Here is a 26,775-nt window from a genome sequence, read left to right as displayed (position 1 = left end):
CACTTTTTTTCCCCCTAAATCTGTCCTAAACTGGTAAATTGCTTCCAGGTGAATCTTGACTTCCTCTAACAAAGGGAAATGTGTGAAGGGTTGGGATTTTCTGAAATCACTCAAAGACGCAAGAGAAGATATTCATGATGTGGATGAGAATTTGTGGCCCAACAAACACGAACATCAGGAGGTGTAGGAAGACTGCATTGTAATTCCTACAGCACTGCATGTACAGTTTTCCCTAAGGAGATTGTCCTATGTTCACAGTTCTACTTTTGTTTATTTCTTTGTGCTAGGCAGTGCTGTTTCCCTTTCTGTTTTGCAGTCACGTGGTCTGTCAACAGATTACAATACAAACAGTAAAAGCCTAAATGTGAATCTTGTCCAGTCAATCTCCCACATACACTAAGGTGTAACTTACAATTTACAAAAAAAATGTCATCAAAACTTCAGTCATAGTTTACATCAGAAAACCCCTCCAGAACACACTGTTATAATGACATGACTCAGCAATTTGACTGTCTCTTGTCCATACACAATGACTTGTCATTCTGATGGCACCGACCTGTTCATTGACACATATTTACTTTTGAGAGATGTACTAAGGATTTTGAGCAAGAGACTGGCTTTTGCAGGTAATCCATGGTGTTTTGCTATTTGTACGAATTGTTCTGAGAAATGCACTGACTGTTTTGAAGATGTTGAGGATGATTCGAGAAATGTACCAAAGCGACTGAGAAAAACTGTAAAAGTCAAGCTTTTCATGTTAAGTTCAGTTATGACTTCTTGTCAGTGTAGCTCCTTTCTTTGAGATGTGGCAGTTGGGTGCTGGCACAGTTTGCCACCACTAGGGTGTGGCAGAAAGTAGGAACTCAACTAACAGGTCTCGGTTTTCCTGGTAATCTTTTATTCTCCTTTTCCAGCTCCAGCAGCACCACTCTGAATCTCCTGCGTTACAGGGTTGGTTTGAGAACCCAGGTGCAGGCACAGATATGGCAGACAGGTGGCAACAGAAACGGGTCTTTATTTAGCCCAAACAAAAAACTAAAACAATACAGGAAAGGGAAAACAACTAGGAGAAACTAAACCAAATCTAATTCTAAAATAAACTACATTACAAAAACTATAAAAAAAAAACACTGCTAAACTACAAAAACCAAGCTGGGATAAACTAAACTATGCAACAAACAAAGTACTTACAAAACCAGTGTGGGACAGGACTAATGGGGCAAAGTAGGCAGACACGGGGAATCTGGAAGTTGGCGGGGAAACAAGACGGACAGACAGAGGGCTGAAGACAGAGGGGGATCGGCAGTTATCCTGGAATGAGGGTGACAAGAGTCCAGGTGGGGCTATGGCAGGCTGGAGACTAGAAACAGGGCAGGTGGAAATCCTGAGAAGAACAGGGTCCAGGTGGGGAAAATCCAGGGGGGGAAAACTGAGTACAAGAGTGGGAGAGCAGTGAGTCCATGACAGGGAGTGAGTCTTTATGATCCAGGGAGGTGTAACTGAATGAGCTGAGCTTTATACTGCAAGAGGTGATTGTGAACAGGTGTCCTGAGTGAACTGATTACTGCAGCTGACACACATTGCAGCAATCAGCAGGTAGCAGAATGCAGGCAGGTGAAACAGGAAGAGCAGGAGGATGAGAGACAGGGAGAGAGAGAGAGACATGAGGGAGAGGTGACAGACAGACAGACAGAGGCAGCCAAAGAGAGACAGGTCAAAGTAGAAACAGATCAGGACCCAAGGGAGAAAGGAGGAAAAAGAGGAAGAAGGGGGAAGAAGGACAGGGGCTGGAGCAGGATCATAACATCCTGGCTCCTGAGGCTGAGCCTTGCTGGAGGTTTGGCTCACCGAATAGCTTCTTACCATGATATTGACAATTAAGTTACACCCATGAAAATAAACAAGAAATAAATTTCACAATTGTCATCAAGCACTTTTTTGACTTCAAATGTTACACTGCCGTTCAAAAGTTTGGGGTCACCAAGACAATTCCATGTTTTCCATGAAAACTCACTCTTTCATTCATGTGCTAACATAATTGCACAAGGGTTTTCTAACCATCAATTAACCTTTCAACACCATTAGCTAACACAATGTAGCATTAGAACACAGAGGTGATGGGAAATGTTCCTCTGTATCCCTATGTAGATATTCCATTAAAAATCAGCCATTTCCAGCTAGAATAGTCATTTACCACATTAACAATGTCAAGACTGTATTTCTGATTCACTTCATGTTATCTTCATTGAAAAAAATAGCTTTTCTTTCAAAAATAAGGACATATTTCTAAATGGCCCCAAACTTTTGAACTGTAGTGTACGTGAACAGAGATAATGCTATCTTTAGACCATTTGCTGCTGATTTTAGAAAGCCCATGACTCGATTAGCTTGTCCTGCAGAAACAAGAAGAGAAATGATTCACAGCTTAAGGCAGTTAAACATTAACCAAAAACGAGTATGTTAAATCAATGGCAAAAATTCAGTACTAGAGACTAGAAGGTCTCCGTGTTGTTAAACCTAACTTTAACAATGCAATTCATGAAAACACTCCATAGTGTTATTTTAACCTGTAAACTTGTGACCTCAGCACGTAGCGAATAAAGTGACAAAGAGGCACTTGCTCTGAGCGTTATCAGCCCAGTAAATGATCTGGTGTAATATGGAAGACAACGCTAAGAAAAATGCATAGAAGTTGAAGGTCGAGGTGAATGAAAGAGAAAGTGAAAGTGAGGCAGAACAACTTTAAAATGCAGCTAAACAAAGTGAAAAATATTCCTAGTGTGGTGTGATAGAAAAATGTCATATGGGTGTTCAGGAAACAAACACTAGGGGGAGGCAACAACAAGGTTTAAAAATGACTTCTTTGTTTTTTCTGTTCCTACTAAGCAACTCTGACAGTGAGACCCTGAACATCCAGAGTCCAAACTTTTACTTTATTGGTCTTGTCTTGTGAGGATGATTTTATGGATCAATCAAAATATGACATTAAGAATCCATGTTGTTCAGTGTAATGACTCAATAATGTTCCTAAACTATAGGCTTTTTTTTAATAGAAGGTTTTGCTTTGTCACACATCTTTGAATCCCATGTAGCTAGTTCAGTGTTCTGGTGTTGTTCATGCTGTTCCTATGTCACGTTGCCATGACCCATTTACTTTGTTCTTTACCAGTTTCATGTAGATTTGCTAGTGGATTGGTCTGGTTATTCACACAAACATGTATGTTTATGTGTGTATTTGTGGATTTGATTTCGTATATATGGTAGAGCTGCAACTAATGCTTATATCGATAAATGTGGGAAAATGGTGAAAAAACATCCATCAGTATCATCCAAAGTCCCAAGATGACATCCCCAAATGTCTTGTTTTGTTCACAAACCAAAGATATTCTGTTTATTGTTATAGTGGAAATGTTAAAATTTTAGAAACTGCAATCAGAGCAGTTTGACTCATTACACAAACCAATTAATTAATTATCATTGTATCTTTAGTAGGCTGCACAGTGGTTTGATGGTTAGCATTGTCTTCTTGCAGCTAGAAGATCAATGGTTCGTGTCCTGACCTTCCTGGAATCTTTCTGCATGGAGTTTGCGTGTTCTCCCTGTGGATGCGTGGGTTTTCACCAGGTTCTCCGGCTTCTTTCCACAGTCCAAAAACATGCTGAGGTTAATTGGTAACTCTAAATTGTCCGTAGGTGTGAATGTGATTGTGATTGTTTGTCTCTATATGTAGCTCTGTGACAGACTGGTGACCTGTCCAGGGTGTCCCTGCCTTCACCCTTAGTCAGCTGAGATAGACTCCAGCACCCCCATAACCCTAATGAGGATTAAGCTGTGTAGAGATAATGGATGGATGTATCTTTAGTAAATTGCCAGGCCAGTGACCAACAAAGTTGGGTGTTGACTCTTGCATTACGTGTACTTTTCATTTTATGCTACTTTTTCCATTCTGCTAAACTTCTGAAGGAAATATTGTTCTTTCCGTTCCACTACATCTGACATCTTTAGTTATTGAATAGCTCTACAACAAATAATAAATCAAGTTTTTACAATACAACCCATTGTTCAAGATTAAACCGATGATTTCCAGCCATCTTTTGGTCACTGACAGCATACAAAAAGCAGTGTGAGGTCATGTTCCTGATGTTGAGTTGTCAGCAGCTCCACTAAATAGGGATTTTTCCCTCCAAACTTCTCTGATATGTCTGCTGCACTTACATATAAGATCATATATAAAGTTCAAACTAGCTCTACTTGCAGCAGCTACAACAGCAACAGGCTGGTTAAACACTGGTCAAACTAATCAACCAGTCAGAGGAAACAAATCAATGCTTTTTTACTTTAACTACATTTTGTCGCTTCTACTAACATACTTTTACTTAAGTAGGATTTTTCATGCAGAAACTTCATAACTCCGCCAAGGAACGTGTCGGAGTTATGTGTCCATCGGAGTTGGTCTGTCTGTTTGTCTGTCTGTTAGCAACATTACTCAAAAATGGACTAACAGATTTGGATGAAATTTTCAGGAAAGGTCAGAAATGACACAAGGTCCAAGTGATTAGATTTTGGCAGTGATGCGGCTTATAGTCTGGATCCACAGATTTGTTAAAGATTCCTGTATCATTGCCAGACAGCATCATGGCGTCACTGTAACTATGACAACAAATGAACACTACGTCAGCTGCCTGCTGACGATCACATGATTGCGATCCTACTACAAATCCACCGCTGTGGACCACAAATTTTTTAAGGATTTCATCCATCAGAAATGATATGACTGAACAGCCTTGGTGGAGTACTGCACTCTCTGAGTGCTTTTCTTGTTTGTAATGAAGTATTTTTAAATTGCTTTACTCAAGTACAGGATCTGAATACTTTGTCCACCACTGCTGTCATATCTATTACATCATTCTCTGTGAGTTTTCCCTTAACAGACACACAAGCAAATGAAAGTGTTCATCTGTATGATAAGTGGGAGGATTTTTGTTCATTTGGCTTTCCTAAGATGGGAAATTTTCATTGTATTAATCATGGTCACTCATTTGTTTTGAATTTTTAATAAAACCATCACAAGGTTTCCAGTAATACTTACTTGAAACAAAGTACAGTACAAAGTTTTTTTTAATTTCATATTCACTTCCTGGAATGTATTATACACAGAAGTCCTTTTTTCTAACCAACTCTGTGTGAATTTTTCAAGTAATATTTGGGGAGACTCCTGGCAAAGCATGATTGGCCACGAATTGATGAAGGGGAAAAAACAACATCTCATCGGTGTTAAATTGTTTCTTAATTTGAGGAGGGGGGGTTGAAGGTTGGAAAGTCCCATCAAACTTCCAATGTTTGTCTGCAGAGCTCGGACAATAAGCTCAGCTAGCCACAACTCATCAAGAAGCAGGAAGCGGGGATTTCAAAAGGTGGGAGAGTTCAGCAGGAGTCGGCGGCCCCTCCACAGTCACCCCCTCACCTTCAGGAAGCACCAGCAAGCTCGCACACGTGTTGTCGGCTAGTCGTGTGAGCGTGGAAGATTATGACCCTGGAGGAAACAGGTGCCAACGGCTTTATTGTTTTCACACCCGTACCAAGAAAAAAAAACACAGAATCCAGAGAAGGACAGCACAGATGTGACTTAACAGAAGATGTGATTCATGGGCAGAAAGAGTTTGCTAATGAGAGAAAGGAAGTCCTGAGAGGAGAAAGGCTAAAAGGGGTATTGACAACTTTTCAACTTTTCCAGCTTGTTTTTTTTTTGTTTTATATTCACTTGTTTTCCATCTTATATAGCAATACATACATTGCCGTTCAAAGGTTTGGGGTCACACAGACAATTTCATGTTTTCCATGAAAACTCACACTTTTATTCATGTGCTAACATAATGCCACAAGGGTTTTCTAATCATCAGTTAGCCTTTCAACACCATTAGCTAACACAATGTAGCATTAGAACACAGGAGTGATGGTTGCTGGAAATGTTCCTCTGTAGCCCTATGGAGATATTCCATTAAAAATCAGCCGTTTCCAGCTAGAATAGTCATTTATTAGCAATGCCTAGACTGTATTTCTGATTCATTTAATGGCATCTTCATTGAAAAAACTGCTTTTATTTCGAAAACAAGGACATTTCTAAGCGACCCCAAACTTTTGAACAGTAGTATGTGTTATATTATTACATAAAGTAATAAGTAAACAAAACACCAAAGACGAAATTGATTTAAAAATGATTTAATTTAAATTGTACAAAACCATCTTTGTCCAGCAAATTAACTCATACACATACAAATTTAATATCACCCTTTCAATTGATTTCAGTTGTCTTCTTTAAATGTCTTTGTTATAAACACTATTCGACTTCTACACTTTATATTTAGTACAAGACATCTAAGTCCTTTTCCTGCTTGGACTGTTAAAGCAGATATTACTGCATACTTGTTTCTTTAAAACAACACACAGGCACCGGGCCATAAAGTTAAGAAAATACTGAGTTAAATACACATTTAAGAAGAAAATTCCCAAAACTTAACACTAATGAAGTGCTTTGCCAGAGTTAAAATCCATTTTCATTTTATTCACCTCAAACTTTACCACCTCTCCTTCATAAAACTTGCCTTTTCTTTCTTTCCGACTGTTCACACGCTCACATTACCTCAACATTTAGTGTACACAAAGATATTTAACCTTATTTTTCCATGTCCTGTCGCTTTCTTTATGTCCCTTCACAAACCTTCAAAAATACGTTCTTTAATCAACTTTTATCTCCATCTCTGAAAATCCACAGAAGATTTCTAATTGACCTATAAAATTCATTCGAATAATGCAGTCTTTTGGTATCTTAGCACCAAGCTCCAAATCTCATCCAACAATACACGAAGAATTACATGAAAACGTCTTTCTTTCTCCAAATGTAATCCTTTTTAACTTTTGGTGTAATATAAAATTCTGTCCCTCTAATCAGTGTGTTCAAAAGTCATAAATTACCACCCTCATTTACAAACCAAGTGCTAATAATTTAAAACTGCTTCACCTCACACAAGCAGAACTGTATTGCAAATTAATTAATTCACAAAAATTCACATTTTCTGACAGATTTAGGTAATATTCAGACAACACACTGAGCAGTGGGCCAGGTGTGATTACTGTTCAAAGCTCTTGTTCTTCAGCAGGCCTGCAGGATAGGCTGGTAGGGCTCAGTCAGCACCTTGTAGCAGATTTTGGTGTTGGTGACAGCTCCGTGTTTCTGGCGCAGGTGCAGACGCAGCTGGCTCTTGTGTCGGAAATGCAGGTCGCACTTCTCACACTGCAAAACAAGCAGTCGGATTAGACGTCATGTCAGGCAACACGACAACGAAAAGGGTGGTCTGTGGTGTTCTTTGCGGCTGTGCTCAAACACACAGCGTCTGACTTACAGTGTAAGGCTTCTCTCCGGTGTGGATGCGCAAATGGCTCTTCAGGGTCTGCAGGTGGCGGAACCGGGTTCCACAGGTGTGGCAGGGGTAAGGCTTTTCCCCTGTATGGATCAAAACGTGGGCCCTCAGGTGGGCAACCTAACACCGGGACAAAGCACACGAACAGGTTGAAGGGTGTAACAGAAAGCACCTAAAACTAGATAAGGCAAGAAGCAAGCAGATACAGGAGTTTTAGCTGTTGACACGTTCACTCCACAGTTTCAAAACTGTTATCATCCGCCAGAACTAATGCTAATGAAACATTGAACAAGTTATGAGCAAAATATGAGAAGAAGCAGATCACTTGTATTTTACACTGCTGTTCAAAAGTTTTGGGTCAGAAATGTTCTTTTTTTTAAGATAAAATCTTTATTTTTTCAATGAAGATACCATTAAATGAATCAGAAATACAGTCTAGACATTGTTAATGTGGTAAATGACTATTCTAACTGTAAACAGCTGATTTTTAATGTAATATCTACATAGGAGTACAGAGGAACATTTCCAGCAACCATCACTCCTGTGTTCTAATGCTACATTGTGTTAGCTAATGGTGTTGAAAGGCTAACTGATGAATTGAAAACCCTTGTGCAGTTATGTTAGCACATGAATAAAAGAGTGAGTTTTCATGGAAAACATGAAATTGTCTGCGTGACCCCAAACTTTGGAACATTAGTGTATGTGTGTTGATTCAGACAAAAAATGTTAAATGATAAAAAGTTAAAGGAAAATAGAAATGTGAAAGCAACACAGAATTCCTGGGAGCCTTACTGGTACCAGAATTTTGTGTTACCAATACAGACATTTCTGCCAGAAACTGACACAGAAAAAAAACGCAAACTGGTAAATAATTGACCCTCAAAATTTCCTGGAGTGTCCTATTTTAACTCTAGTGGACTAATTCCAAATTCAAGCTTCCTTTGAAACATCCACACATGCTTGCAAACATATTTTTTGGCATGAAATTTCACTTTTCCATATGATACAGACAGAATCACTTTTTAATTTTAAGGTAATTATTGGCTATGAGACGCACCAAAATGAACAGCAACATTTTGGATTAGTTACATCCAGTGTCAGTCAGCACTAATCACTTAGTTTGCTGTGTGTTACCAATTACATAAAACTATGTAGCTTAGCACTAACATCCACTTTTGTAGTCATGCACACCCTTACAGCCCTCACCTGAACAAATCGCGCGCCACAGGTGTCACAGCGGTAAGGTTTCTCTCCAGAGTGAATGCGGGAGTGAGTCTTCAGGTTGGCCGGTCGGTTGAACTGAGCTCCACACACGTTACAGCGGTACGGTTTGTCACCTGCTGGGGTAAAAAGGCCACTGGTTGTACATATTTGTTCTGAACATCTGAAACAAAGAAAGTGAATTGAACAGAGGTTTTTTTTATGGCTTCACCTGAGCAGACAGACTTGGTTCCTTGCAGGTTTCCAGAATAACAGTAGGGCACATAGTAGTTCTCACGCTTGATTGGATGTTGGTTGTGGTTAGCAGCTTCTGGACCAAAAGGGTGCAATTTTAGTTATACACACCAATGCACTGTTTTTGATAGATTTGTGCGCTGTTTTTGCTATGTAATAGGGGTTTTGGCTTTTGCCTACCTGGCCCTTCCTTGTAGGAGGGAGGCACTGTTTGGTGGTCCACAGAGGGAGGTGGCCCGAGGGGAGGGGCTCGGCCAGAACCCTCGTAGCAGGAGGCCTGCCCCTGTCTGAAGAAAAGAGGTTCAAAAACTTTCACACACATCTATAAATTTTGGGTTTTAGTCTCTGTGATCTCATTATTCTCATTGTTCCAGTTTACCTATCAATCTGACCAGGCACTTCTCCAGACCACGCCTCTGTTGGTGCTTTTGGTACTGAGCTCATGCTGTCTGCAGTGGGTGATGCTTGACTTTGGGGTTCCTCCCCTTCCTCTACTTTCACCGTAGTGGCAGCACAGAGAGGATTGAGAACAATGTACTTGTATTTCTTCCAGTTGCAGGCCTTTGGGTCTGGTGTGGTTTTGGTATCATTCTGGACAAATGAAGAAAACACAACTTTACCTTTAATTTAACTGCAAATTCAAACCGTCATAAAAATCAAGCATATTTTCATTTTCTTGAGCCGTACCACAAGGTTTTTGTTGCAAGTGTTGGACTCAGCGGGAGAGTTCGGTTGGCAGCTCGAGCGGGCGGGGCTGTTTGGAGATGAAGTGCCCATGGTGGGTGACTCAGGCTCTCCTTTTAGCTCTTTTGACCTGGGCTGGCAGGTCAGGAAAGCCCCTGGCTTGAAAGAGTCCCCAGCCATCGCAGGGATCCTGCAGGAAAAACAAAGGAAGTGCTGTAATGAGCTAAACCTGTCAACAGACAAAGACGCATAAACTACAGCAGCAGCACTTCTTACAATGTATAAACAAAAAGTCAAAGCAATAAACATGTTACAAATCAGAGTCGCACAAATAGAGCAGTTTTGGCAACTTAATAATTTTAGTGACAAATTTAATTCTCTTACCTGGTCGTCCCAGCTGTTGGGAGTGATCTTTGGGGTCCTGGATTATATAGGTCCCCTTCTTTGGGGGCTACAGAAGCTACAGACACCCTGGAGTCCAGCTCCAATTGAGGGTGTCTAGCACTCACATTATTCGTGCTGAAAACGAAAGAAAAATGGATTTTGAGTTCATGTACAAGCTTTGTGCATCACATCATTTCCTACATTTTTCATCCACAAGACGTGATCAGACAACAGATGTTCCTTCCAGGCCCTCACCTGTGCAGCCACATGAAATCCCGGCAGGTATCGGCCACGTGGTCCATCTGCAAGTAGGTGGCAACAGCCAGCACTCCGGAGACAATGCTCGGTGTCAGAGGGAGGCGGGAGGTGTACATGAAGTCAAGCAGCAGGGAGACACTGGATGGATCCAAGGTACTGGGGAGAGACACGGTCATGAGCTGCTCCCTGCAGCCACCACGCCCCTGAAGCATCACACGGTGGGAGTAGAGCGAGTAGAAGAACCCACTGAGGGAAGAGAGGAGGACAGAAATATGTAAGATAATAATATGTAGGTGAGCAGTATCAGGCAGCTTAGGTAACTGGGGACAGATAAAACTAGAAGGAAAAAAACAACTATATGTACACTTCACTTCATTCAAGTTCTCCCTTAAAAAACAGTCTCGCTCCCGCTTGCCGTAGAAGACAGAGAAACTGTATTGTGTGTTGCTTTGATCCCTGCACCAACCTGCAGGCCACGAGCACGGCACAGTGCGCCTGCAGATGCACGTTGCCGATAACCAGGGTGGTGTCGGTCAGGATGCTTCGATGCCGGAGTTCATTCAGGTTCAGCAGCACATCGTTGGAGTGGCGTGTGAACTCCTTCACGTATCCATCAGCTGGGGCCCTCATCGCCTGCCCTCTGTCCACTCTGTGCCCTTCCAACACTTCCATCATTTGGATCTGTAGAAAAGATATTATAAATAAGGAAAATGACATATGAAGCAGTGGACATACACTGCCGTTCAAAAGTTTGGGGTCATCCAGACAATTTCATGTTTTCCATGAAAACTCACTCTTTTATTCATGTGCTAACATAACTGTACAAGGGTTTTCTAATCATCAATTAGCCTTTCAACACCATTAACTAACACAATGTAGCATTAGAACACAGGAGTGATGGTTGCTGGAAATGTTCCTCTGTACCTCTATGGAGATATTCCATTAAAAATCAGCTGTTTCCAGCTAGAATAGTCATTTACCACATTAACAATGTCTAGACTGTATTTCTAATTCATTTAATGTTATCTTCATTGAAAGAAAAGTTTTCATTTTTTTTTTTCAAAGGGACATTTCTAAGTGATCCCAAACTTTTGTACGGTACTGTATTTTATATTCACAACATGTGAGCTGAAATTTTGATTATTTGCATGATTTAGAATGATTCATAACAGTAACTTACCTGTATGTAACTGATAGAATAAATATATTGGAGTGTCCCAGACACATCTGTTAGGTGAGACCAGCTCCCTACTCGTACCTGCGTGTAGAAAATAAGAAATAACCACATGATCCTGTATATATTTTTCAGTTGTATAGTGCTAGACAGTTTTCAAAAGTGAATGCACTTGAAACAAAATTTTAAAGAAGAGTATAATAAATCTCACATTTACCACATATTGACACTGACCTTGCATTTTTATCAAACAAAATCAAACAATTTATCATTACTCTCTTCAGAAATATACCGTCAACGTTACATTAGAAGATTAACAAAAGAAGGATAGGATTTTGAACATCTCCACATAAAAACAAAAAGTCAATCCTAGCTAACAAGGATTAGACACATTAGACAAAATATTTAAATGTAGTGAAAAGTTAAAACTCACCCCGACCAGCAGGGACGAGAACTAACGTGTGCTGCACTGACGTCAACCCACTGGGCTCAGCGTTCGGTCTACGGTCAGAGACGTGGAGTAGGGATCACCCACAGCCTCCACTGGCTCTGGGCAGCACTGTGAGGGAGGCTGCAGGGAGGGAGCGCTTTATAATGTTGCGCAGGAAGCCCCCTTACAACCAGAGCTGCTCGTTTCCTCTTTCCTCAATGGCCCACGCGTACACTGGAAGCAACGCAGGAAAAGCCCTGGCCTAGGCTCCGGGCTCTAAGTATTTTTAGTGGGCTATTAGTTTTTCTAAACCCCCATAGCTCCAAGCAAACTAATGGCAGGAAAGCAAAGTGTGTTTTTGTGCCACGTTAAAAAAATATATATGTGGACCCTTGGGGAGATGCGGTACGTGTCTAGCTGTCCAGGGCTAAGCCACAGAACATCCCCCACCAACGCTTTCCTTCACCAGGACAGAGGAAACGGTTTGAAAGGAAGTTGGAACACTAACTTGTATTTGGATAAACAAGCCATGCCCTCATCAATTACATTTAATTATGTGAGTTTTCATACAAATTTCACCTGTATTTCGCTGTACAATTTCTCAGAATCTCCCCTGATATTACTTGCATACAATAAGCCATGGCATTCAAAGGGAAACTGTCATTGCTAAATTGACTAATTCAGTCTGAGGGGCATTATTGACAAGTGCTCCACAGCATTGTCCGGAACCTTCTGAGCAGAAGCGACGTGTTATGAGGACCAAGAGGAAGGAAGCAAGAAAAAATTGATCATTCTAGATAGAAGACACCTATCCCTGGTGCTGAAAAACAACCTTTACCCCGCCCTGACTGAGAGAAATGCAGTCGACAGATGTGCAGGAACTTCCATCCACACACACGAATGCATCCTGCTAAGCTGCTCAGAGACATGAATGAAAACGCCTGCGCAGGACATCCGTCAATAATAAAGCAAGCAGGAGACAAGGGAGGAGAGACGGCCAATTGGGGGGTAACGGAGTGAGGGGACGAGGGCTCAGAGGTCATGAAGAACTGAAAAATAAGCGGAAAGTGACCTCATCCTCAGTGCAGCCTTGGCTTTGCAGACAATTAGACACAGGACAGTTAATTGAGGCACTGCAAAAAGTGAACTGTGAACTGTGTTTCCTCCACATGAAAGTATTTCACAGAAGGAGACCTTGAAGAAAGAAGAGAAATCTTCAAGGTTTACTCGGGGAAGATGAGTGATGCTTGCACAAAAAGCTGGGTTTGCAAGACGCAAGATGCTAGGGGTAGTTTGATTGATAAAGAGAAGACGATTTTTATTTTCAGTGACATGATTGGATGGAATTCATTACACTGCCAAGGAATGCGGCAAAGTTATGTGACGATCGGTGTTGGTTTATCTGTCTGTCTGTCCATCTGTTAGCAACATTACTCAAAAATGGACTAACAGATTTGGATGAAATTTTCAGGGAAGGTCAGAAATGACACAAGGACCAAGTGATTAGATTTTGGCAGTGATGCGGCTTATAGTCTGGATCCACAGATTTGTTAAAGATTTCTGTATCATTGTGGGATAGCGGCACGTCACTGTAACTATGACAACAAGTGAACACTACGTCAACTGCCTACTGATAATTACATGATTGCGATTCTACTACAAGTCCACTGCTGCAGACTTATCCATCAGAAATGATACAAGGAACAACTGATTAAATTGTGGGGGTGTTTCCAAGTCCCATTAATTCCTGCTGCCTGCTACATATTTAGGTCACGCGATTCGGTATTCGTACATAATCTACACATGCATAACACACGCCTGTGCTCAGCGCCATTTTGTTTGTGGGTACACAACAAGTGAACACTACATCAGCTGCCTGCTGACGATCACATGATTGTGATCCTACTACACATCGACCGCTGCAGACCACAAATTTTTAAAAAAGATTTCATCCGTCGGAAATGATGTAACAACTGAGCAGCCTTGGCGGAGTACTGCACTCTCTCAGTGCTTTTCTTGTCTAAAATGCAAAAGAAAAATTGTGGAATTGCTTAATTTTTTACCTACAATTTCAACATTTTTCTCTAATATATAACAGTGTGTGCACTAAATTGTTTTGCTTTATATGCATTAAGGGATTGCTGGAAACAGTAGGCACAGACAGACACATCAATACTCATGAGTCGGTTGCACAACAACTTATTTTAGCAGGTATAATTGCTTCCAGGTAATTTTGAGCTGCATCTTGAGTAGTAAGTCTTTTTGAAAAGGCAAACTCCATTTTGAATCAAACACGTTTTAAAAATCTAACACCCATGTTTGGATATAAATCCTTTGAAAATGCGAATCGGAAGTCAAAATGTTTGCCTGGGATGTGGAGTGCTTGTGCGTGTCCTTGTGCTTCTATTTGTTTGGATAGAGGTCGGATCAATTGTGTGCTTTATGAAAGAAAAAGCAAGGAAAAACCATAAAGGAAAACAACGATTAAGAAAACAGAGAGGGAGATGTGGGTCTCGGCGACTTCCAGGCATTGTGAGAAGAACGGATGAGGGGGGCGGTTGAGGAAAAGTGAGAACATTACTAAACAGGTTTACCAATGGCCGGAAGCCATTGAGTCTGCCCCGTTGGTGAGGCTGGGCAACGCTCACTGTGACTTCCTGCATCTTAACCCATCTGTCAATGCCCATCAGCGACACACTGGCCCTGTTTGTGAAAAAATGCAGAGCTGTTACTATTTATCATCAGATGAACCCCTCTGCATTCTCAGATGAAGGGCTCCACCTTGTTTTGTGGTTTCTTTATCGCCTGAATAAAATTATATTGCTTATCTGATTTTGCATGGATTGAAGCCATGCTTTGACTTCAAACCCTCGAGTTGGTGCCAATGTGTTGATGGCCCCTGCAACAATCACACAGATCTGCTTAAACTACCTCTTCCTGCGATTGCAGAGCTCTCTGGACATATAAGGGCAAACAGCACAGAGCTACTGGGAGGAGGAGTGTAAGGAGGAAGTGGGGAGATCCCAGAAAGCAGCTCTGGTTGTTTGTCCACTTATTGGCTGAGATAGACCGGGAAATAAAAAAATAAATGACAAGCTTATGAAACTCTTCCTTTGAAGAAGTGCCTTGGGGAATGAAGTGGGCCTCCAACATTGTACTGGGAGAAGTGGGAGGAAGGGGAAGAAAAAACAGGGTGGGAGGGAAATGGGAGAGGGACAGTTGACCCACATCTAATGAACTGTAAAATAATGAAGCAAGCATTTGACCTCCATATTAACCGCTGCATGTGGAATGGAAAACAACTGGGTTTTTTATGGAAAACACATAAATTAACAAGCGATGTAAGCTCAATTGAAAGCTATGACAATTTACAATTCAAACCCAGAATAAAAGAACCCTAATGGTAATATAATAAAGATTAATCAAATCTTGATCACAGTTAGCAGATATTAACAAACAATTATAATTTCAGTAATCTTCATGCTCTGAGATAAACATCAGTTGTCTTTCAATGATTTCTTTAAATATTTTTATCTTATTTTAGGGTATAGGATAATTAAAGTTCTACTTATCATTTGTCTAAATAGCTATTCACTATCACACAGGTGCCCTCTGAACAATACAGATTTAAACAAACGTCAAGACTCCTTGTTAACATTATTTTAAAGTTAAAATAAAAATTAACTGGCTTTTTTTAATGAGTGTCGTGTTTTTAAAAAAATATTTATTTATCATAGTTTTTCTCTTTATTTTAAACTGGAGTTAATTATTGCTCTGGAGTTGGATACCTATTGTAGCATTTTACTGTAGGATGAACCAGCATAAGATGCCAACATTGTTCTTTTAAAATACATATACTTTGAATATCATGATAATATGTACATAATAGGGATGGTTAACTGAACAAATTCAGAGAGAAATGAAGTAACCTATAAATACATTAATATAAAACTGAATGTAAAATCTTACAAAGGTGTATCTTCGCCCATGCAGGGAAGATACACTCCTTTCTGAGGAACCTCACCACATGAGTCATTTGGATCAATACAAACTTGATACCTATGCATACGATTAACTGTCATTTTAATTTTTGATGTTGCTCTTACTTTGATTCATTGAATATTATTTGCATTGAAAAAAATGCTTTTCTTTCAAAAATAAGGACATTTCTAAGTGACCCCAAACTTTTGAACGATAGCATATGTTTTTAAACGGTCAAGTAATTGTGAAATCAATTTAGAATTGATGATTTTTGACAAAACTTTACTCTAACTTTGTGCTCAATGATATTCAAATTAGTGACATGAATATATTAAGCTTTCCTCGAAAGTCCTACAGTTACACCTTCACATATTACAAAAAAAAACTTGGTATTTTCTGTTTAAAGTCATGGATGATCTTTTATGTGAATCTGTAAACAATAAAGGTTAAGTTTATCTCTATAATAAGACCCTACAGAAGTCTAATTTGTGCTGTTAAAATGGTATGTCATCATACTTCAGAACTGAAGAAGCCTCTTGGATGAGAGGTGAAACGTTTTCGACTCACACGAGGTTAGTCCAGTTGCCATAATTTATGCTTGCTTGAGACATACTTCAGAACGTTATCATCCAAGAAAAAACCTGAAATTAAAACTGGCTACGTCTATAATGGTCAAAAGGGTAATTATGGGACAGGGAGGTTCTAACCCCCTTTACTCTGTATATGGAATGACGATTTTTTTTTCGCTCCGAAGTATTAGATTTCCATAGTTATGTGCATATAGAATTTTCCTATGATGTGTAATAAAGTAACATTTAAGATATTTACTGGACGAGTTTTCTATTTTTATTTGGTTTAATTTACAAGAAGAGATGTTTTTCCTCCGTGTGCACGCGGACGCGCACGCGCCCCGCAACTACGTCACACATGGGGAATGCAGTGCGGAGCTGCTGCTGTTGCTAAAGGCCTCTCGGTATCCGTGACAAAGTAGGTTAACGACGCCGAAGCGAAAAGAAAGTTTTTTCGGGATAACTTTCACTGACCTTTGAACGGTTAGACTGAGGTGCAGGTCGTGTTTGTGTGGCTCCGTTCAGGCGGTAGCTGTTGGCTCTTTCATTGTTTCCGTCTCGGTTGTGCTGAAGTTAGCCTGAAGGCAAGGCACGAGCTTTGCTCGAGTTCAAAACAGGCTAGCAAACAAGTCAACAAGCCTGTTATTAAAGTTAATTCTTGCTAATTATCCCTCATTTTGGGCGATTGTATCACTTAAGTGGTATGTTTTTCTGTTATGTGACGCACAGAGGACAGATTCGGACGAACAGCTGGACAGTTTGTCATTCATATGAGATAATGTTGCTGTCCGGGACGTTGCTGTTAAAGCGAGAAAATGTTGCTGATGTGGCTTTGATGTGTTTTTTTTCTTTTCCCTTTCACTGATTTCATGTTGTTCTGGATTCGTAGATGAGACCGAAGGAAAGAAGAGAATCACTGTAACGGTGCTGTAAAAGGTAGGAAACGCCAATATGTTGCTAATGTCACTTAATTGTACACTCGCATTTACGGATGTAGTTTTAAACCCGTTTCCTGACATGTTTTCACTCGAATCGCGCTGTTTATCTCTTATTTTAGTTAAATTTTCTACCAGAAATCGCTACATTAAGCTGCAGTGTGTCAAACATGTTAAGCTAACCATAGCCCCATGGCTTCAAAATAACAGCTGAAAATGCTCCAGAATAGCAAGAGCAGTGTGATAAAGTGAAGATAGGAATAAATGGTGATAACCTCGATGCAGTTTATATTCGGTGCCCTTAAATTGTGTGGGTTTTTTGTTCATTTGCATCAAATTTGTGTGTTGCAGAAACGCTTACAGTGGAGTTATTTAGATTTTCGAATATACCGGATCTAGTCTTTGTGTTTTCCCGGCAGCATGACTCTTGTCACTGTCATCAATTGACATTTGAGGAGTCGATACGCCTCTTTGACCCTCAGTTAGAAGCCCAGCCGCGATAATACACAAATCCGCGAGCTTTGTTTTAAATCACAGAAAAACACAACAATTGGCTTTAAAACTCAGAGTGATAAAGCTGTTGAGATTAATTTCCTGGCCCAGCCATCCTCGGATTTGAGTGTGTCCTCATCCGTATTCAGACAGGGGATTAAATCAGGTCGACAGTGGAGGAGGTGGTGGTGGTCACTCTTTCCTCCACGTGGTCAGTGTGTAATGTCACTTAAGTCCATGCTGACACTGCTTGGTCTAATGGTAACTACAACAACCCCCTGAATAGCAAAACTTAAAATAGCTGAAGTGAAAAAAATAAACGAGGTGTTTTCTGTATGTCTGCATCATCCTCTCATACATCATTATAATCCTCTTACCATCACAGACTTATGAAGGCCACATGACCCACATACAATCAGCCTGAGTGGGCTATTCATTTCTCCATCCTGACAATACTTGAATTTAATTTGCTGTGGTTTATGTGAGTGCTTTCAATCTATTTGGGCTTTGTGTCTGTGTCACAGTGGCTTTCCTAGAAAGTTAAAGCAATAGTGCATGCACTTGTTTACTTTGTGCATTTAATATTAATCACAATAAATCAACTATCATGTGTAATTCGTCATTTATATATTCTAAAGTGATGTATGAACTGACAGAGCTAGACCACGGAGCCATTGTTTAAAAAGGATTAGTTTAAAAAATGTGGTCTGGCTAAATTCAAAGTACATGGTAATGTTATGCAGCTCCTAGCATTTATAGAGCTGTCAAGAACAATGTTTGTTAGGTTCTCCTCAAGGAAAATGTTTAAAATGGCAAATTCAGTATCAAAAATAGGTTAGTTCTCTGACATTGCAGCATTAAAAGACTCTTTGAGTAGTTTCTGACACTTCTATAAGTTGCGATTAACTTGATATTTTATTTATATTTATATATATATATATATATATATATATATATATATATATATATATATATATATATATATATAAAAATCTTGCTTGAGCTTAATATTCGCTTTGTAATAGAGTTAAAACATTTAATGGAGTGTTGCCACATGTGGACTGTCACACAAGGAGGACACCCTTAATTTACAAACAGCCGAAACACTGGGTCAGATGTGTTACATAATGTTTATCCGAAATTACAGCCTTTGCGTTTTTACTAATTGCATTGTTTTAAATTGTTCAGCCCTGCTTTGAAATATTATGATGTTTTTAAATTGAAGTTCTAATACAAGACCTGAAGACCCTCAGGTGCAAGTCAGCACTTTGACAGCTCAGCTGTGAGTGCCTGTGTTGTTATTTATCCCACTGAGAATACATAATATATTGTTATGAGCCAGGTGTTCATGTGTATACAGATACATATCGTTACACAACATTTCCTGCCCTGTTTTTGTTTCAACTTCATTTGGAAATAAATGATACTGGTGTGTAAACATCCAAGGACAATAACTATTGTGGTCGATAACGGGCTAGGGGTAGCCACAGATTTGCACCTGTTTGTGTGTCTGTATGGGATCGTGTGTATATGTGCGTTGGAGATGTTTTTGCATGACTGTTTGTGTCTCGAAGTACACAGAAACACACTCAAACAAGTTTCAGGGCATGTGCTAGCCAGATGGAAATCCCCGAGCCTTTTAGAATAGCTTCTCTCTTCCTGCTCTTCAACTGCGAGTCTATTGTTCAGTGTGTGTGTCCCGTTGCCATAGGAAACTAAATCTGAAGCATCCTTTAGTTTCCATTGGTTACCTGCAATATAAACACACACAACAGTCACAGTAGTATTTAATAGGCAAATTATGGCTAGATGCAGAAAACATGCACATTCACTAAACCATTATCAGGCGAAGCAGATCACTGTGATTTGCCTTAAAAGATTCTTTCGTATTATTACCAATTATAACGTACACTTCAGTTATATTACAACATAAAATTTAACAACAAAACAACATGACACAAATGCTTTCCTTTGTCATTTGATCTCAGAAGCCTGCCATGTCTGGTCCCACTTGGCTGCCACCGAGGACTCTGGATAGCCCAGAGCGAGCCGTCCCCCAGATGTCCCACTCTGCTGGGGCAGCAATCTATCGAGCCCCCAACAAGAAGGGCACGTCTGACTTTAGACCAAAATATGGTCCCTATGACCAGAACGGCGGAGAAGGAATGACCAACAGGTACATGGCGACTGAACACACAGGTAAGAAAACCACTAGTCACAAACTGTAGCAAATGATTTGGGGTCATTTCTATGAAACATTTATGTGCAGGAATGTCCCCCTGGCACCAACATCAATAACTAACTCTGCCCATTGATCTTTTGATAGCGACAGTAAAGAGGAACCATGCACAAAGGCATACAGTTAGACTTAAACAGGAAGACATTGTTACTCTAAGGGAACAGTAAAATAATGATGTTCTGTAAATATTTTTGATAAATAATAATTCCTCCTAGTCATGACAAGATTCTTTTCTGAATCAGTTTCGTTGTGGACAATGGAGGACACGAGACTTCAGCAGTTTGAGCTGGACAAATCATGTTTGCGTCTTACAAAGTCTTTTATTTGCATGAATTCACCACTTTGCATTTTCACAGACAGAGATTTCTTGTTTAGCTATAATGAAAGGACAATGTTACAAAGACGACATTATTAATGTCAAAAAACACCCATGGGATCTGACTGTCTTGCATTGTTGAATTTTCACACTACCTCAGGCTGATCAGCAGCCTCCTTTTTTTTTTTTTTTGCTAAGAATCAGAACCATGGATTTTGTCCTCATTACTTACACTACTGTTCAAAAATTTGGGGTCACCCAGACATTTTCATGTTTTCCATGAAAACTCACAATTTTCATTCATTCTAACATAATTGCACAATGTAGCTAAGACAATATAGCATTAGAACACAGAAGTGATGGTTTCTGAAAATCTTCCTCTGTTCCCCTATGTAGATATTCCATTAAAAATCAGCCGTTTCCAGCTAGAATAGTCATTTACCCCATTAACAATGTCTAGACTGTATTTCTGATTCATTTAATGTTATATTCATTGAAAAAACTGCTTTTCTTTCAAAAATAAGGACATTTCTAAGTGATCCTAAACTTTTGAGCAGTAGTGGGCGTTAGAAGCACGCCATGCATACATCTCTTAACAAATAGTATTAATAGGAGGAATGACCAGTAATACAATATAGTCATGATGCCAGATTGTGAACCTCTCATTTAACAGAGGATATGCCCTCTGCTTTCTGTTGTTTTGTACTTTTCAAAAAATAATAATGTGTTTGTCTAAGGATAACTTTCTTGAAGAGCCTTGGACAAATGTTTCCAATGTCTCTTCTCCAAAACAATAGGTGGCCCTATTCATCACTCCTCTGGCGATCACTATTACTCTCCCCCCCATGGTCCCAAAGAAGACCGCAACTGGAGCCCTCACATGGACAGCTATGAACTGATGGTGGGTGAATTTTCTGTTTTGAGTTTTGCGCTGTTCTAAATACTTAAATATGGAATTCCAAGCAATTGGGAGAAATTGGGGAAGTGCCGAAAAAGAGTTCACGATGTTCTGATGTGTTTCCAATGCTTGTTCTTTTACGTTAGCATCGTGGCCCTGAAAAGCCAGCAAGCTATCACTCCAAAATTGATGCCGATATTGACTCCCTCACCAGTATGCTTGCTGATCTGGACAGCCACCCACAGGACTCCAGCACGCAAGTATGAAAATACACTTCAGAATAACTGAAAAATAAATGATGAGTGAAGTTTGGCTCCATCATCATTGGGCTAATTGTGTGTTTAATTAGCTAATATTCTGCCTCCTCACAGCTCTACGACAATGTGCCTTACAACAAATACCTCTCAGGGGATCACTATAAGCCTGCACACCAGAGCGCAGCCCCTCCCCAGAGTCGGCCATCCATGGGCTACAACCTTCATCCCCAGAGCCAGTACCACCCAGCGCCTCTTTACCCCAGCGAGCACCAGACACCTCAGTACTCCACTTCCCACCAGCAGGACTACTACTCCTCTTCAAGCCCTAAACCCTACCCTCAGCCCGTTCCAGCGTCCTACACCACTGCCTCAACTCCCACTGGGCCCAGGTTCAGCGTCCAGGTCAAGACAGCACAGCCAGTCACCTACTCTCAGACAGGGAGGCAGGCTGAACAGGCCTACACCCCGCCCCCTCCTCGCCAACATGTGTCACGACCTCCACCCCAGACTCAGACGGGTCCGCAAGGGTGGTACCCACCACATCCCAGCTCGCAAGTTCAGGAGATGCACTCTGATGGGGGGTACAAGGGGAGCGGCTCAGGATCTGGAGGAAGAGTTAACCAGGTTCCAGTGTCCAAGAGAGGGATGGAAAATAATCGGACAGGGTCTGGATCTGCACAGAGTCCTGCTTATCAGTCCAGCAAGGTAGGGACACAATTTCTGATATCTGCTGTGGGTGCATTTCAGTCTTGGCATGTTATGAAAGTGACAATAACCGTACAATTAATAGCTTTGACTTTTTACGTTTTTGGTTACATACGCGATTCATGTATCTACTTTTCTCTAGCAGGGGATGACCGCTTCAAGGCCTGAGGAAGAGCTGGATCGACTCACCAAGAAGCTGGTGTATGATATGAACCACCCCCCTGCAGAGGACTATTTTGGTACTTTTAATGGCACCTCTAAACAAGCACTGTGACATTGCAGAAGACAAAAGAAGTGCAGCTGTGTAACACTTTTCCTGTGAATTTCTGTGCCGACCAGGCCGCTGTGCCCGCTGTGGCGACAACGTGGTCGGTGATGGCAGCGGCTGTATTGCCATGGAGCAAGTGTTCCACGTGGAGTGTTTCACATGCATCACCTGCCACGCACGTCTCCGAGGGCAACCCTTCTACGCTCTTGACAAAAAGAGTTACTGTGAGAGCTGTTACATTGTAAGTATATGAACCATGGTACAAGAAAATAGTCAGGTTTATCTTATTATCACTTTTTGTGGTTATGTTTTGGGTGGTATGGTGGCACAGTGTGATCTCTAATTGTGTTGAAAATGCATAATTTTTGCGGCAGAGTTATGTGACAATCTGTGTTGGTTTGTCTGTCTGTCTGTCTGCAACATTACTCAAAATTAGACCAACAGATTCGTATGAAAATTTTAGGGAAGTTCAGAAATGTCTCAAGGACCACCTAATTAGATTTTGGCACCGATGCAGCTTATAGTTAGGATCCACGGATTTGTTAATGATTTCTGTTTCATTGTGAGACGGCGTCACTGTAACTATGACAAGTGAACACTACGTCAGCTGCCTGCTGACGATCACATGATTGCAATCCTACTACAGATCGACCCCTGCATATCTGTCAGAAATGATACAAGGAACAATTGATTAAATTGTGAGGGTGTTTCAGAGTCCCATCAATTCCCGCAGCCCGCTACATATTTAGGTCACATGATTCAGTATCCGTACATAACGTACACATGCATAACACACCCCTGTGCTCAGCGCAAGGTCATTTTGTTTGTGGGTACATCTATATTAAATGACCACATTCTATGTTGCCGTGATTTCTGATCGTCGATAACTAATAAACAAATGCTGCATTTCTGACAATGCCATATGGGAAAATGAACAACCATGGTGGAGTACCTTTATAGTTTATATTGTAATAATTGTTATCTATTGTATATTCCTTATAAACAGGGACATATGTTGCATTTTGTCTTACAGTAGTACTCTGTCATTTCTACTCTGAGATGCAGTCTGTTGTTTCCATCTTTGTTTTTTGTAGAGCACACTAGAGCGTTGTTCAAAGTGCTCTAAACCCATTCTGGATCGCATCTTGCGGGCCATGGGAAAAGCCTACCATCCTCGCTGTTTCACCTGCATAGTGTGTAACTGCTGCTTGGACGGGGTGCCCTTTACAGTGGACGCCACGTCTCAGATACATTGCATAGAGGACTTTCACAGGTGTGCACCGATTCACACACCATACCAACATTTTGACACGAGTAACTCAAGCTTACACAGAATAGTCGGTAATTTCCTATAATTTAGTTTTGATGCTTGTTGTCCGTGACAGGAAGTATGCGCCTCGCTGCTCAGTGTGTGGTGAGCCCATCATGCCTGAACCAGGGCAGGAGGAGACTGTCAGGATTGTAGCTCTGGACCGCAGCTTTCATGTCAACTGTTACGTTTGTGAGGTGAGTTAACTTTTTTTTTCAAACCCTTGGTACAGTTATATATGTTTTTAAATAGAATTGAATGAACAGAATCTTCAACATGTGTTGATTTCAGCATTTTAGAGAAGAAACATGTAGTTTCTTATTGCTGTAGTTTTAGGTAGAACAAGACCATCAGTCGGCATTAATCAATCACGGTGACCTCAGAAGTCTAATTTTCTGACTCCCCTTATTGATATGTGGGCAATTATAGTTTCAGTTGTGGCCCAGGTAAATACATAATAATCCCTTGCACTTCACTAGTTCTTCACTTTATCACTACTAACAACCTTTCAGCTTTATTTTACACCTGCTGACCTCACCAGATTCAGTTTTAGATTTACGGATTAACATAATGGAAAAAGATTTCTCACAAAAAAATGCAAGATTTCCTTGTAAATTTAGGAATAAATGACCAGTTTGAGTCCATGTGAGACTGTTAAGTTGAAGTGACTGTGTGTGTTCATCAGGAATGCGGCCTCCTGCTGTCGTCTGAAGGCGAGGGTCGAGGCTGCTACCCGCTGGATGGCCACATCTTGTGTAAGAGCTGCAGCGCTCGCCGCATCCAGGACCTCTCAGCCAAAATTTCCACTGACTGCTAACAAGGTGTCCTGAATTTGCTCTCCCGTTACAGCCTTTTCACCGTCACAAATCCACGCTCAGTCGACACATTAGGACAGGAAATGCCCCTGCTTTGTTCAGACTCGTGAGCTACTTTTTCCCCCCCATTGCTGCTCTGATCACAAATCAACTGACGTTACTGTAGTTCCCTCTGTTGGTCTGCAGCTGCAATTTTCTTTATTAATGTTACTGATTCAGATATTAGAGTTGTATTGGTGTAACTGCATCACTAGTGTATTTTCATTAGAATATCCTACTTAACTTTTTTGGTACATTATTTCTCATGTTTAGCTCAGTTTTAGTATAACAGTGGCCTGACCTGCAGGCAGCTTGGGCTCCACTTAACATGAATCCACAGCGGTACTGCTCACATATTAGCTTGCATATTATTAACACTTGGACTATCACTGTCACAGACAATGAAAGTATTGAAGGATACAACAGATTAAAGACTGAAGATGAGACTTTTTGCAGATGATAAATAGGATGATAGAAAATCCCATCTAAAGATTGGGACATCAACGTGCTAAACTGCTTCACAAAAGCATATTTAAAGCACACAATACAGCTACAACTGTGACTGTAGATAACAGGATGGTTTGGCGGGAAATTTTGGAACGCATGTAGCCTTTAGTGCAGTGAAACTTGCAGTGAAGTAGCCTAATAGAACAAGAAATGTAGACGAAAGGAATGTGTAGTTAACTCGACAACCAAGATGTTTTTTTTCTTTAGCTTTTATTAAATGCTAGAACCATACTTGCTAGCTTAGATCATCTCAACACTATGGCATCACATTTAGTTTTTTTTTTTTTTTTTTTTTTTTAAAGTAATAACAGGATTTTTGCCATTTTTGAATGTCTACAAAACACAGTCTTGCTTTTGGTTTTGTTTAATATCCGTTGTTTTGGTCGATACTTGACTGTTACATTGAAGAAGATGGTGCAATGAAGTCAAACGTTATCTCCTGCCTAATGGAAAACAGGGTGTCAGTCATTTATGGAGCATCCTATTGTGTAAAGCTTGAGCCTCGTGAAGAGTTTGTATGTTTGCCATTTGGGGAAATAGTAATACTTGCTTCTATAAATCCATTTCTAGTTTAAAAGGGTAAATAAATGACTCATGACTTTATGTTTGGGATAATGAATGTTGAATTTAACCTGAGAGCATAATTTCCCCCTAAAATGGATCTTTGCTATATCTTACAACTCTTCACTTGTGAAGTTAATTTTGTTCATCTTTGCACTCATGTGTGACACTCTGAGACATTTGGAGCTACAGTATTTGTTGCGATTGTGTTTAACCTCTGTCTTTCCGTCCGCATTTTGTACATGTTTAACTTAAAGGGCTAGAAATTTGAAAGCCTTACCTCAAGGATGTCATTCAGTTTCATAACGATCCTTTTGAAACTGTGTTTTTTGTCTGTGAATTCTGCTTATTTTGTGACCGACATTGATCATGCTAAAACATCTCTTGTTAATTTATCTCGTGATGTATATACTATGTCAGCGTTATCCTGCTTTTTTTTTTTATCACCGAGCATTTCATTATTACTCAGATGTCAATTTAATATCCTGAGTCATGCCAACACTTGTGTCATACTCCTTGAATCACGTAGCTTTGTTTCTGTTGCAGTCATTCATTACCATCCTTATTGTGTGTCTTTTTAAAATGCTGTGAATTGGAGCTTCAGGATTAAAGTCGTCCACAATACTGCAGCAAACTTCACTTCTGAAGCCATTTTGTACTGAAAAAATTGTGTTCAGTAGCGCCCAGATAGCTCTACTGGTTGAGCAGGTGACCCATGAACAGGGGTTATAGTGCCTGATGCAGCAGCCTGGGTTTGATTCCAGCTCACGGCCCTTTACTGCATGTCTTTCCTCCATTCTCCTCCCTAGTTTCCTGTCTGCCTCTCAAATATACCTTTCTAATAAGGCCGAAAAAATAACTAAAAAAAAAATAATCATCCGTTTCCAGCTAGAATAGTCATTTACTACATTATCAGTGTCTAGACTGTATTTCTGATTAATTGAATGTTTTCTTCATTGAAAAAAAAACAACTTTTCTTTCAAAAATAAGGACATTTCTGTGTATAACTTTTGAACAGTAGTGTGTACTTACTGCTTTATGGCGACAAGACACCCAGTTCCCACATCCAGATCCTACAAAA

At 40.3% G+C, this 26,775-nt stretch overlaps 2 protein-coding genes across 3 annotated transcripts; one reads left to right on the top strand and one right to left on the bottom strand.

Moving 5' to 3' along the window:
* Window positions 1–6,203: 6,203 nt before the first annotated feature.
* bcl6b (BCL6B transcription repressor) lies at window positions 6,204–11,959 on the bottom strand. 2 transcript variants are annotated; one of them, XM_023274987.3, is made up of 12 exons: window positions 11,807–11,959; window positions 11,380–11,457; window positions 10,666–10,880; window positions 10,197–10,445; window positions 9,942–10,076; window positions 9,561–9,747; window positions 9,253–9,464; window positions 9,054–9,160; window positions 8,851–8,949; window positions 8,625–8,755; window positions 7,401–7,538; window positions 6,204–7,291 (listed from the first exon to the last, which is right to left on the bottom strand). In XM_023274987.3, exons 3-12 carry the CDS (start codon window positions 10,872–10,874, stop codon window positions 7,151–7,153), a joined length of 1,608 nt encoding a protein of 535 aa, XP_023130755.2. In that variant the 5' UTR covers window positions 10,875–10,880; window positions 11,380–11,457; window positions 11,807–11,959; the 3' UTR covers window positions 6,204–7,150. The 2 variants fall into 2 exon arrangements, with proteins under 2 accessions (XP_023130755.2, XP_023130756.2); XM_023274988.3 differs by having other exon boundaries at window positions 8,851–8,946.
* Window positions 11,960–16,658: 4,699 nt separating this feature from the next.
* Window positions 16,659–26,328, top strand: trip6 (thyroid hormone receptor interactor 6). The gene is made up of 11 exons (XM_023275000.3): window positions 16,659–16,771; window positions 17,243–17,289; window positions 19,769–19,979; window positions 21,133–21,236; window positions 21,380–21,493; window positions 21,605–22,195; window positions 22,338–22,434; window positions 22,535–22,704; window positions 23,558–23,736; window positions 23,849–23,969; window positions 24,458–26,328. The coding sequence occupies exons 3-11, from the start codon at window positions 19,778–19,780 to the stop codon at window positions 24,587–24,589; spliced, it is 1,710 nt and encodes a 569-aa protein (XP_023130768.1). The 5' UTR covers window positions 16,659–16,771; window positions 17,243–17,289; window positions 19,769–19,777; the 3' UTR covers window positions 24,590–26,328.
* The last annotated feature ends 447 nt before the right edge of the window (window positions 26,329–26,775 follow it).

The sequence above is a fragment of the Amphiprion ocellaris genome, chromosome 23 (assembly GCF_022539595.1).
Source record: "Amphiprion ocellaris isolate individual 3 ecotype Okinawa chromosome 23, ASM2253959v1, whole genome shotgun sequence".
NCBI classification, from domain to species: Eukaryota; Metazoa; Chordata; class Actinopteri; family Pomacentridae; genus Amphiprion; species Amphiprion ocellaris.
This window is presented reverse-complemented; position numbering and strand designations above follow the sequence as displayed.

Excerpts from the sequence above, each read along its gene's own strand:
- bcl6b (XM_023274987.3), bottom strand. The coding sequence starts at position 10,874 with ATGATGGAAGTGTTGGAAGGGCACAGAGTGGACAGAGGGCAGGCGATG. Across the intron at positions 9,748-9,941 it reads CCAACAGCTGGGACGACCAG|GATCCCTGCGATGGCTGGGG; the intron begins GTAAGAGAATTA and ends TTTTTCCTGCAG. Across the intron at positions 7,292-7,400 it reads CCGGAGAGAAGCCTTACACT|TGTGAGAAGTGCGACCTGCA; the intron begins GTAAGTCAGACG and ends CTTGTTTTGCAG.
- trip6 (XM_023275000.3), top strand. The coding sequence starts at position 19,778 with ATGTCTGGTCCCACTTGGCTGCCACCGAGGACTCTGGATAGCCCAGAG. Across the intron at positions 21,494-21,604 it reads CACAGGACTCCAGCACGCAA|CTCTACGACAATGTGCCTTA; the intron begins GTATGAAAATAC and ends GCCTCCTCACAG. Across the intron at positions 22,196-22,337 it reads CTGCTTATCAGTCCAGCAAG|CAGGGGATGACCGCTTCAAG; the intron begins GTAGGGACACAA and ends ACTTTTCTCTAG.